General features: G+C 38.9%; 1 protein-coding gene across 3 annotated transcripts in view; it reads right to left on the reverse strand.

Annotated features, from left to right (window-relative positions):
* The window catches only part of GRHL2 (grainyhead like transcription factor 2), a 164,137-nt gene that overhangs the window by 115,163 nt on the left and 36,378 nt on the right, over positions 1-12,596 (reverse strand). For all 3 annotated transcript variants that reach the window (XM_087864683.1, XM_045805842.2, XM_045805841.2), the window contains exon 2: positions 4,517-4,712. In XM_087864683.1, coding sequence (XP_087720809.1) covers positions 4,517-4,684 — 168 coding nt within the window. In that variant the 5' untranslated portion in view covers positions 4,685-4,712. The remainder of the gene's footprint in view (positions 1-4,516; positions 4,713-12,596) is intronic.

Consider the following 12,596-nt stretch of genomic DNA (forward strand, 5'->3'; position numbering starts at 1 on the left):
ATGAATAGTAGGTTTAGATTTTTTTGTGCAGTTGGTTGGTTGGCTGGATGTTTTGTTTGTTTTCATTTTTGTGTTTTTTTGCTACATCTCCATATCTTCGTGCTAGCCAAACTCCTTTACACCCCAATGCAGCCTTCATTATGTTGACATAAAAGAACATTTATGAGAAGCATCCCTCTTCTGTATTCTTCTAGAAATTGTTATGGTTTCCACTCACCTGGATATATATGCAAGCCCAGTCAGCTGGATGAGGGAGGCAGCATAGCAGTAAAGACCTATACCTGAATGTCTGGGTTTGAATCTCAGCTCTACCACTAACTAAACTCTGCCTCACTTTCCCCATCTATAAACCATGTTTAATGGCAGTCCTACAACTCACAGGGATTTTACTAAAATTAAATGAGTTAATTTTTTTCAAAGCACTTGGAGTATCTGGTACTTTATAAGTATTTGTTAAATAAAAATAAATCAATTGTAAGTCTTTTATTCATGTGTCAATATTAAGGGTCTACAATGTGCCAGACATTGCTAAGCGCCAGGTGGAAATGAGCTGAATGAAACATAATTCCTACCATTAAGTGAAGATGATGACAGATAAACATAAACGTTCACAGCATCATTATTCACAACAGCCAAAAGCTAGAAACAACCCAAATGGCCGTCTACAGATAATGAATAAACTAAATGTGGTATATACATACAATAGAATATTATTCAGCCTTAAAAATGAAAACCTGATACATACTCTAATGTGAGTCTTGAAGACATTTATGCTAAATCCCATGTGACTCAAATCCATCCATTTCCCTCTGGATGTTTGCCTCCTGGTTCAGCCTCTGACATCTCTTGCCTGGGCTACTGCATCAGCCTCCCAACTGGTCTCTCTTCTCCTTCACTTAGTCCCAGCAAATCCATTCTGGATCCATTAAGAAGATCCAGAGTGATTTTAAAAATACAAGTCTAATCCCATTTTGATTGTACTTGAAACTCTTCAATGCTTTCCATTTCTTGAAAACATGGCTTCAAAAAGCTCCCACCTCAACTTGGGCGGACCTCATCACTGCCGTGTCACACTGTATCTCAAACACGCAACGCTCCTCTCAGCAGAGCCATCAAAGTCCTCTCTGCCTTTGGATATCCATTCTACCTCCATATCTATCACCATTGCTGGATGGTCAGCTAATTAGTGAATATTTGTTGAATGGATGGATGGACTGATGGATATACAGATGGACAAATAGATGGCTATATAAATGGACAAACAAGCAAACCAACAAACTGGTTTCTAGCACTACATGGTTAACAGAACAGATGGGAATGAACTAGCCAAAGAAGCATATTTTCATAGAACTAGAATCAAATAATGATGAACCACCAGCTTCCTCAGGGGAAAATGAAGTAAGATAAAGTGAGTCAGACCACTTTTAAAATTCACTAACTAATGAAATCTGTTCTGTTCTTCTGTCATGGCTGAAATTCATCAAAAGTTCACACTTGACTTTTGGAGCTGCTACTGATAAGTAGCTTGAACTGATAGAAAACTGGGCTTTGATTTGAGTCCCTAAACTTTGAGAATTCTAGCAATTTAGTTATTTTTAATAGATCCCATTTAATATGCTTTGAATGAATTTTTTAAAATTTGAACCCATCTTTATTTTTTTTTTTAAGATTTTATTTATTTTTTGACAGAGAGAGCGCACAAGCAGGGGGAGGGCCATTTGGCGCCCTTGAACCCATCTTTAAATGGGAGTTCAAAAAAGGCAATTTCTAATGGTGGACAGGTTATGAACCGAGTTGTGTCCCTGCAAAGTTCATACATTGAAGCCCTAACCTCCAATGTGACTGTACTTGGAGATAGGGCCTTTCAGGAGGTAATTAAGGTTAAATGAGGTCATAACAGTGAGGCCCTAATCCAATAGGACTGAAATATACACACACAGAGAAATATATACCCACATATGAGCACACAGCCAGAAGGCAGTCATCTGCAAGACAGGAGGGAAGAGAGGCCTCCCTGGAAAACAACCCTGCCAGTACCTGGATCTTGGACATCCAGCCTCTAGAACTGTGAGAAAATAAATTTCTGCTGTTTAAGCCCCCCAGTCTGTGGTATTCTGTTACGGCAGCCCTGCAGACTAATACAGACAGCATAATGGAATGGAATTAGGAAATGTACAGGATCGTCTTGTGACCTTAAGGAAATCCCACTTAGTGGCCTAAACTATAAAATATAAAACCTGATGGGCTTCGCTGCAGTGATCCTGTGGTGATAGTTTAAAAATGTACATGAAAAGACTTTGAAATGTATGAAGTATTATACCAAGATATGCCTTTGCAGTTTCCAAGGACACAGGTCACCATTTCTTGAGTGCCTGCTATGTGCCACACACTCCTCTCTCTGACAAAGCCTACTACTGTCCCCTAAGGGGTGATGTAGTCCAACCTTAGGGTGTGTTTAGCACTTCCAAAGAGGTATAAAAACATCTACAGAATTTAAGTGATAATATGGCAGTAATTGTTATAATAATTTAACTTCCCAAAGCATACTCAAAAAATAGAATCTATTTTTTCATTAATATTTTACTTCATACAGAAAGGTCTATTCTCAAAGTAGATTTAATTCTGTGGCAACTTAAATGCCATCATATGTAAGTTGTGAATGTCAGAGATCTGACTAAGGCCTGAAAATGATCGTTTGCACACAGTTTTGGGAAACAAGACTAATTCTTGAAAATGTTTCAAACAAAAATATAATAAAGCTTGTGTGAAATAAAAGAAGCCATGTAACTCTACTCATCCATAAAATCTCAGGAAACATTTTATTTAAATATTTCATATCCTAAATTAATAAATTAATCCTGAAAAATATTAATTCAACAGAAAGAGTTATAGACTTGGCACCAAATTGAGTTTTATATAAACTCCCTATTCTGCATTTCAACATATTTACGGATAACAATGTTTCACCTTTCCTTTAAATATCAGAAAGATTCAAGAGGACAGGTAACTAAGTACCATATTTACTAATAATTATCCTCTGAACCTATGGGAAATAAAATACATTGCTTTCAAAAATTATTAAGTATTTTGTTTTGAGGTATACTTCTCTCTTCATTAATACAAAAGAATTACCACCTAATATAGATACCTGAAATGATGTCTATTTCAGTGATGGAATAAAATCTATTTTTAAAAAACCAGAACAATATGCCTTCAAAATATATATTGATATGTTTCTTCAATGTCTTACAAAACTACTAACCAACATATTAGTTTAATATAGTTATAATAGCCACAAAAGTAGTTGTCAAGACCCAAGTGATTACATCAGGGTCACATTAATGGTAGGAGATCTTTGGAAAGTACAAGAACTCTGGTTTAGGAGCGAGACAGGAAACAACATGACTTGCAAACGTGGAGACTGCTGGAAGGACAGAGAAAGCAGGAAACAGACAAGAAAACACGAAGAGACTAAAGCTTACTAAAAGGAAAGTTGTTCCTCTTGTGTGTTCTCATGATGGAGGGAGTGGGGGGGACTCAGTTCTTAATCTAAAATAAAGCGTTCCCTGTGCCCAACCAACAAAATAAACACAGCCATTCTCACCTTTGTGCCAATTCCCAGCATAAACCAGTGGTGTTTACAATCAAAGCTGGCAATAAATCTCCTCATTCAGTAAATACATGTTGATTTTTTACACTTCACCAATGCTAAGGGACCAGGTCAAACCTTTCTAAGAGACAGACCACTGTTTCTCATTAGGTTTCCTGAAATACTCCTATTTTGAGGGTATTGCATGGCAGGTATTTCTGTAATGTAAGTGAATTATATTCACTTTGTTTTAAAGGTTTTTCAAAATAAATATTTAGTATCCATCAAAACAAATGGAAACAGGGTTATAACAAAATTAGGTTTTGGAGTTGCTGCAGAAGTCTACCACAAAACATTCATTGGAATATTCCTTATAAAACTAAAAAAAAAATCAATAAATCTAGAAATCCTGAATGTTCTTATAAAATGAGAAATCTAAAAGCAACTTAAATGCCCAATAACTGAACGATGGCTAATTAAGGTACAGCCGCGAAGTGTCATTTTTTTTTTTAAGTAATCTCCACGCCCAACCTGGGGCTCAAACTTTCGACCCTGAAATCAGAGTCACTTGCTCTACTGACTGAGCCAGCCAGGTGCTCCTGTAATATTTTTATTCACCAAAAACCATAAAGTGAAAATGGCAGCAAGGAAGCATTTGCAATATGGTATGAAGTAGGAATTACACGGAGATAATACGTATGCATGTGAACAGAGGACACAGAAATAACGATCCCAAAATGAAAACTTCCTCTGGGTGTGTGGTGAAGTTGTGCTCCGTTGATGGGAAAGCGGGGAGGCAACGAGAACAGGAGCAGGCTGAATTCCAAAGCAAGCGTGGAAATACTCTGTTCTCTCCCCTCTTCCCACCGACAACGAGGGGCGTCTCTGGGGGAAGGCAAAGGAGGGAGGCAGGGCTGCGGGATCTACCTTGTAGTAGTCATACAGCAGGCCGAGGGCAGCAGCACTGTCCTCGTCACCATTAATGCTCATCATCGCCTTGGTGGCCGCCGTCAGGGGATTCTCCAAATACGACTTCCAGGCTTCATCCTCACTGGTGTAGGCTCTTCGGGTATTGAACGGAGGGTCACTGGGCATGGGCACTAAGGCCACCAGTCGTTTATTACTTGAAAGCAAGAGAAATGTGAGGTTCATTATCAGGGAAATGTTCCTTTTTCCACTAAAAATACACACATTACATGGTTAATCTGGACTTCCCTGGAATGGAGAAGGGAAGGTTAAAACTAAAATGGCTGCCACATCGCATTTATAAAGCCCCTATGCCTCTAGACGTAATAATGGTCTTTAAAAGGTTGTATAAGTACTGTAAGTTGATCCCCTTCACACTTGATTTTTTCATATTGTCATTCTAGGGGCCAAATCATTTTTATTTGACTGTTCTTTATTAATATTAGAATGCATGTGACCCTGTGGGAAGCAGGTTTCATTTAACTCTGAGTTATAATTATAAATAATATGTGCAATACATTAAATATAATCAATACATTAGCAATTACTAAAAGCTTTTACCAAGTTTATTTAATCTACATTTGAAATTGCTTGCAAATTATAGACCAATCCAAGTCTCTTAATTTAAAAAGGGTAGCAGAAGCTACTTTGTAAATAAGACATATTGCTGATATGCTGCATAATAAGGATATGAAGCAACACCCAGACTCTATATGTGATTCCTGTGTTGCCACAAGGTCGTATTATATTTAAATGACAGAAAAGCTCCAGGTTATAAAATCCTCATGGAGAGTGAGCAGAGTATCTAGAGAATTTTCAGTAGATACAGAAAGGGCTTGGAGTCATTTATCAATTCTAACCAAGCCAAACTTGGGTAAAGTAGCAATTGACCAGACAATTTCTTGCAGAGTATGTGACAGTGACTCAAATACCCAACACCTGTGATAGTCCTCAGCAGCTCTCCGGGCCGGGACCCCCGGTGTAAAAGAGCCTAGAGAGGCTTTGGCACTCGCCTCTTGACCCTCTACTGTTTGTTCATTGAAACAGAACCAAAATGTAAAGATGACATATTGTATTTCAATAACAGCTGTAACTCATAATAACACAACACGGACAAGTAAGTGACAGGACCGGTGAATGCAACACCTGAACTAATGAATGGAAATTCAGCCACCATGGATCCTCTACAGTCACTCAGCTCCAAAAGAGGTACCTTTTTGCTGACATTCCTACAGGACCTTCCAATGGGAGATGGTCTCTCAGCTCGCTCTGTGATAGAGAACTGGCATGCACTCTCAACAAAGACTGCGTCGAGGGCCCTTTCTGTGCTGGCATGGTGCCATACACTGGTGTAAGATCAGAAAATGGCACTGCCATTGTCAGTAAGATCTATCATATCAGGGAGTGCGGGTGGGAAATCCACATTTAGTGGAGTGGAATTCTAAGCTAGATAGTCGCCAGGCCGGATTTCAACTCTGCCAGTAGTTTGGTGAAACCATTTGGGAAGAAAGAGACAATACTGACCCAATTGCAAATGAAGTGGATTAAAAGGGTCTAATGATGTTTCTGGAAGTAAAGGGGAAAAACCCTGGTGGAAGAGTTTACTAACCATGAGATGGGGTGTTGACATGGACTAGCGGTGGGTACTGGAAATGAGTCCTTGCTCACCATTTACAGAGGTAGAAAACTGTCTAAGTTGCAGCTTTTTTATGCCTTAAGTAAGGACAGCAATGCCCACCCTACTTAGGTCACAGTGGAATTGTGAGAAGCAAATAACTTAATGGAGAAAACAGCTCTGCAAACTGCACTGTGCTATACAAATAGGAGGTACTACTATCACTGCACAGTTCTTTGTTCCTGTGAAGTTTGTACATGCACCAATTTTTGGTAAAGTCAATTATAACTGAAAAGTGCTAAAGATAACCATGTTAGAGGAAAACTGAAGTTGTTCACTTAGCGATATTCCATAAGTATTTACTGAGAACTCAACAGGTGCCAAGCCTTATACTTGTCATCAAGGATGCGGTGGCACATCAGACAGACCCCATCCCACTGTCCACATGGCTTGCAGCTCAGTGAACAGAAGGCACCACCATTACAAAAGCAACAGGTGTGAGAAAGGGAAATGGACAGTGTCATGAGGGTACATGACGGAGGGGACCAATCTATCCAGAGGATCAAAGAGGAACCGAAGTTTCGACAAAGACAAAGGAAATGTGTTGGTCCACGCTGAAATGGGCAGAGGTGGGAAATACTTTGTAAAGGGAAGAATGTTTTGGTAATTCGGAAAAATGGAATTTTCTGACAAAAAGAGCACATTTGTATTCATTTTGGAGTCAGCTACAGAAATTTACATATTCTAACAGTAAAATAGCATTTTCTTGTTGTAAAAATTACTCATTTATACAGCACAGGGTTGGACTTGGGGACAGAAATGTTGGTGACATCCTGAGAGTCTATCAGTGGAAGAAATGAGGCCTCTGGGGAGAACCAAGAGAGCAGAGGTGGTAAGCCCAGGTGTGGCAATGCCCCCACCACCCCTTCTGCGTTGTTTAGCTGGGGTCACCCTAGGTGATTCTACCACTTAGTGGGGGAAGCAGCAAATTCTGAAACCTAATCAGTGCCCATGAGGGTCCGGCCATCACACACACTTCCTAAAATGCTCAGTCCTACAGGAAGGAATGAAGAGCTTCACATTATCTGCAGTGACCTCATCATCGAAGAAAGTTTGGATCGTATTCTCTTTGATGACTGAGAGAAGCACATATTGCCAGGGGAAGGAAGGTGTTAATTACAATGCTGGCTAATTTCCAAAAGTTTAACAGGAAGTGCCAGGCTGAAGGAGAAGAGCCAACTCCTGTTTACACTAAGTGGTGTCCTGATTCACCGGAGAGATTTCTCTTCAAGTCTTCCTTCTTAAAGTCCCTACTCCCCCCAGCTGAGTCTTCTGGATTGCTGATTTCACTGGCTCCTAGCACAAATGTTCAGTCATAAATTTAGATTCAACAGCCCTTCCCCTACGATGAAACGGCTGATGAATCTTTACATGATTAGTGGAAAGAAAGAGTCTGGGAAAGCACAACTTTACTAGCTGTTTCTTTACATATTTTTGATGGCCAAAGGAGCCTTTTATGCCCTTTCCTTTAACTGCATAATGACTTTGGTTTTCTTTTGTTTGTTTGTTTTGGGGGGGATGTTGCTTTTTGGTGGTTTTTGTTTGTTTCTTTGCTTCATAGATTATAATCCCTCTGGTACAAAGCATTGCTGAATAAAACTTGGTTTAATAAAAAAAGAATAATCTCTGGTACACTAAGCAAACATGTAGATTTACAAAGAAAGAAAAGTTCCACAGAGCAGATTTTACCAAAGTTTGGAAGGCATTCTGAAGCTGAGTTTCATCATCATTCTTTTGGAATGGCAGCTCTACTTCAGCTCTGGTCAACCTTTTAAATATTCTTTTTGTAGGTTTAGGTACGGCACGTTCTGGGTAGCCTCAAACACAGAACTGTAAACAGCAGCTATAAACTTGATCCCTGGTCCTGCTTTGGAGAAAAGTTTAGATTAACACCTGAGAGCATTCACAGCAAAGCTAAAGGCCATGTTAGGTCACACACAAAACTTCTTGTTCTCATTTTTTTTTTTCTTTAATCCACTACTTCACTTTGTGGATGTTGGGAGAACAGTTGAGAGATGAGTCATCAGCGGAAGTACGGAAAGAGGTGGGGCGGTCATGCCAATGAGATCACAACCAGAGTCCAGAGAAGCTCCCGGTCACTCCACCAGAAGCAACCTACCCTCCCCCATAAGCATTAACAAGAGTCTAATGCAGGCAGGCTTTGCTAGGGAGAAGCCTAGAAACAGCAGCCTCTGACGTCTTTACCTTCTAAAAATATGTGTAGTAATAATCAATAAATCCAGACATAAATCTATTGCACTTGGGACCACGAAACAAAAATGAGGACATGACATATTCACACAAATTATCACTTTAAGTCCATTTCTCATCATCCGTTTCTTTTGTAACTTATAGAAGGTAACTGGTTTTTGTGCTTTTTTGTTTTGTTTTATTTTGTTGTTGTTTGGGGAGGGGGGCGTCAATCCAGAAGAAGGGTGGTTTTGGAGCTCAATAAATCTCAGTTTTAATTTAAGTTTTGTCAATTATTGAATTTAGATGAGTTACTTTCCTTCTCTGAGCTTCTATTTCTTCGTCTGTAACATGATACCAATCTTTCAGAGCTGTTCTTAAGGAATAACTCAGATATTTACAGATGAAGTGCCTGGCACATTACAGATAAAAACTTCAATTAATAATATTTAAAAGTATTACTTCTCTTTAGAAATGATTCTATTACTTTTCTGTTCAAAATCCAACAGACTGTTTTCAGTTTTTAATCTCCTCGCATTTTCTAAGACGTTTCTTACTTCTGTAGCATCTTGCCTTGCGTAGCTTCCAAGACATCGTATGAAGGGGTGGTTCTCCTCTGCAGCCCATCATTCTTTTCTAGCTTTTATTCCACCTCAACTCTCCTCTAGTTCCTTTAATTCTGACAGTCCTGGAGCCTTTGCTCTTTTGTCTCCACTGCTGATTCTTCTGACTTTCACTGATCCTCTAACCTTCATAACCAACAGATGTATATTGCCAGAGAGCCAGTTTTGCACTTTCTGCTTAGATGCTCCGTGGTCAACTTCAACTCAACCTATCCAAACTAAGCTAATCATTATTTCTCAGTTGGGGGCTCCTCACCGTCATCTGTCCCTGGTCATATAGAATAAAATATTTTGTACTGGTTTAAAATACAGACTCTGGAGCCATATCACCGAGGTGTAAATCCTGCCCGCACTACTTACTAGCTGTGTAGCCCTGGACAAGTTAGTTAATCATTCTGTACATCAGTTTCCTCACCTGTAAAACTGGGATATACCCCCAAATGAAGCAGAATAATAATATCTACTCCCTAGTGTTTTTGTCAGAATTAAATACAGACACAGTGTAAAAGCTGCATACATGTTAGCTGTTGTTATTTCTCTTTGTTCCTTCTACAGAATCCATTACCATACCCAGCCTCACAGCTTTGGTCTTCTCTCTTCTTGCCTCCAGCTAGTCTCCCTATCCTTCAACTTTCCCCTCTTCAATCCATATTGCAGCCCTGCAGAATAATCTTCCTAGAACACCTAAGTACAAACTGGAGTTTCAAGTACAATATGGGGAATGGGGGGAGCTGTATTTTTCATGTTTTCTAAAATCAATTTATAGCTTATTTGTAAAGTTGGTTGTGAGTATAAAGTGCTACACAGATGAAAGTTGCCTTAATTTAGGAAGCATAATTGTAAATTTAGCAAGCACTGATCATATGTAAACTATCTTTCTCTCACCTCCTAATCCTCACCTTCAAGTTAAACAAATTAAGGATTCATTCTTCTATTCTTCTTTAATGTGAGCTACATCATTAGGAAACATGCAAACCAGAGGCAAAACAGGGCGAAGACTAAAATCCAATCAGTAAAGGTCCGATACTCATGGGCTGTCCTCCTACCTGTTGTCCATCATACTCAACACTGACCTGAGTTGGAGGCAAAAGGATTTTTCCACCCAGGACAAGCCACTTCCCTCTCTCTCAGAAGTGCAGCTTTTATAGAATTCTCAGGATTTCCTCTACTTCAATCTCCCCCTCCATCCTCCCCATCCTCACCTCTTTCTTGTTCTCTCTCTCTCACATACACACAGCCTTTATCTTGAGATAATATGAATTCTATTCTCCACATAGACTATTTTATCTTATACTCTGAGTGTTCAACTCTTGGGGCTTAGTCTTTATCTACTCCAAATCTTGTAGCTGATGTATTGTAGCTGATTACAGGCATATAATCACTTCAGTTTCCCAGGGAGGGGAATGGGGGTGGGGGCAATATTCAGACCCTAAACTTAAGAGTAAAGTTTCAAGATGTGACAATTATTCTTTCTTTTGGAATCTTGCTATTTTCTCCATTAACGAAATAATACTTGCAAATGGAAACTGATGAACCAATCATCCTAGCCAGGGTTAATGTCACAATTTAAATGCCAACAGTGTTAGTCCTTTCACTGCTGTCTACCCTCAGTAATATCCCTCCTTTTGGTGCTTGCTAGAGGAAATCACAAGAGATAGCAGACAGTTTCCATGTTAGAACAAGAGTTGAAATTTATTAGGAAGTATCTACACTGAGCACTTGTTCTTAATGACTCTAACCTTAGCCCTTGACCTAATCCATCCAGAATTTGAGAGAAATGAAATGAATCCATAAGCCTGGGGTGATAGTGATAATCTTCATATTAATAACTGTTATGTTATAAAAAGAAAAGATCAAATAATTCAGTGAACATAGTATGATACCCTCCACCACGTAAAATGTATAGCTTTTAAAATAATAAACTGTAAAACAAAACTTAAGTTTATTGAAAATAAGATGGTTTCATTTTAGATATACTCATTGCAAAATATGCTGATTCACTGGTTGACACATAATACCTCTCCCTCCCTTCCTCCTTCCCTGGTCCACCTGCACCTCTCTCTTCTCTCTCTCTCTCTCTCTCTCTCTCTCACTGGTGCCCCAGCTTTGCTAGTACCCTTAATCCACCCATTAAGTAATCCAGAACTGAGACAGAGAAGATTAGGAAAATAATTAAGAAGCAGAAAAGGCACACATAAAGCACTAGAACAACCATAAGGAGAAAGATACCACAATGAGAAGTTGAAGGAAGAGGACAAGAAAGAATTACAAAATGAAAAGAATTTGCAGAAACTCAGCCTATGATATAACTAAAACTGGTTAATGTTTGTGTGTATGTAAATCAAAATTCAAAATGTTAACAGTAATCGAAGGTGAGTTTTTATCTGCCTCTTTCTACTTTTACACTTTTCAAATAGTATTCAATAACAATAAGTCACACATACTTACTGAGCACCTCCCATATGCCAGATAGAGTTTTCTAAGCCCCTAACATGGGTTAACCATTTATTCTTTACAATAGCCTTAAAGTCAGGCATGATAATGATACCCTCTACACAGATGAATACATTGAGCAGGAAGTGCTAAGTCATCTGCCCAGGGTCACAGAGCAGTCGGCTTAGACCAGAACTGTATCCAAGTGTGAGCTCTTAAGCATCCTTCCCTTTTGCCACTTCTTGACTATGCTCTACTTTCATAATCAGGAAAAAAAAAAAAAGTTACTTGAAAAGGGGGAATTAGGATATAAAAGTCCAATATGACAAGGGATTTCTTCCACAGAAGTAAATGAGAGGATGTCCGAATTCAAGGTATAGAAAAACTAGAAAATGCTTAACCGATTGAGCCACCCAGGTGCCCCAGAATTTACTTCTTAAATACAGAGGGAGTTAGCCTTTGGGTGGCTCTAGGACAAGAGAGAGAAATAACTTGGTTAAATGCCTAGAGTAACTTCAAACTACCAAGTGGGAACAAAGAAAAAAATTCAGCTTAAAACAGGAAAATTCTCTCGTGTGTTCAAGCCCCACCCGACCCCCTTGGACCTCACTTGTACATACACGAAGGAATCTTCCAGGTACCCTCAGCACCTGTGGCCACCCTTCCACTAAAGAAAACAGCCCACTCTGGGAAGAGTGCACTCCACTCAGCTAACAAACCCCCCCAGCTCTGATAGATGAGTAGACAAACTCTTCACTTTTAATAGGAGAACTAAAAATCACTAGATATTTAAGGAAACCTAACATGAATGAGAGAGAACCCCAAGATGAATAAAACAGCTTACCGATGAGGAAAATAATGTTGGATACAAGAAATAATGTTAAAAAAAAGATACTGCAACTACAAAGCAAATGCAGGTTACTATGAAAAGGAAACAATCACAGAACAAGATACATAATTTCAGAAATTAAAAAAAATTGTATGAGGGTTAAATTGAAAAATAATTTTAAAAAATTAACGTGAGAGATCGAAGCAAGGAACTTTGCCAATTTTTAAAGAAAAAAAGAAAACTATGAGATGTAGTTAAAAGGCATACAGAATAGATTCGGGGTATAATGTT

Source organism: Ursus americanus, chromosome 9, assembly GCF_024610735.1.
Source record: "Ursus americanus isolate L20-20 chromosome 9, mUrsAme1.1.p, whole genome shotgun sequence".
Classification (NCBI taxonomy): domain Eukaryota; kingdom Metazoa; phylum Chordata; class Mammalia; order Carnivora; family Ursidae; genus Ursus; species Ursus americanus.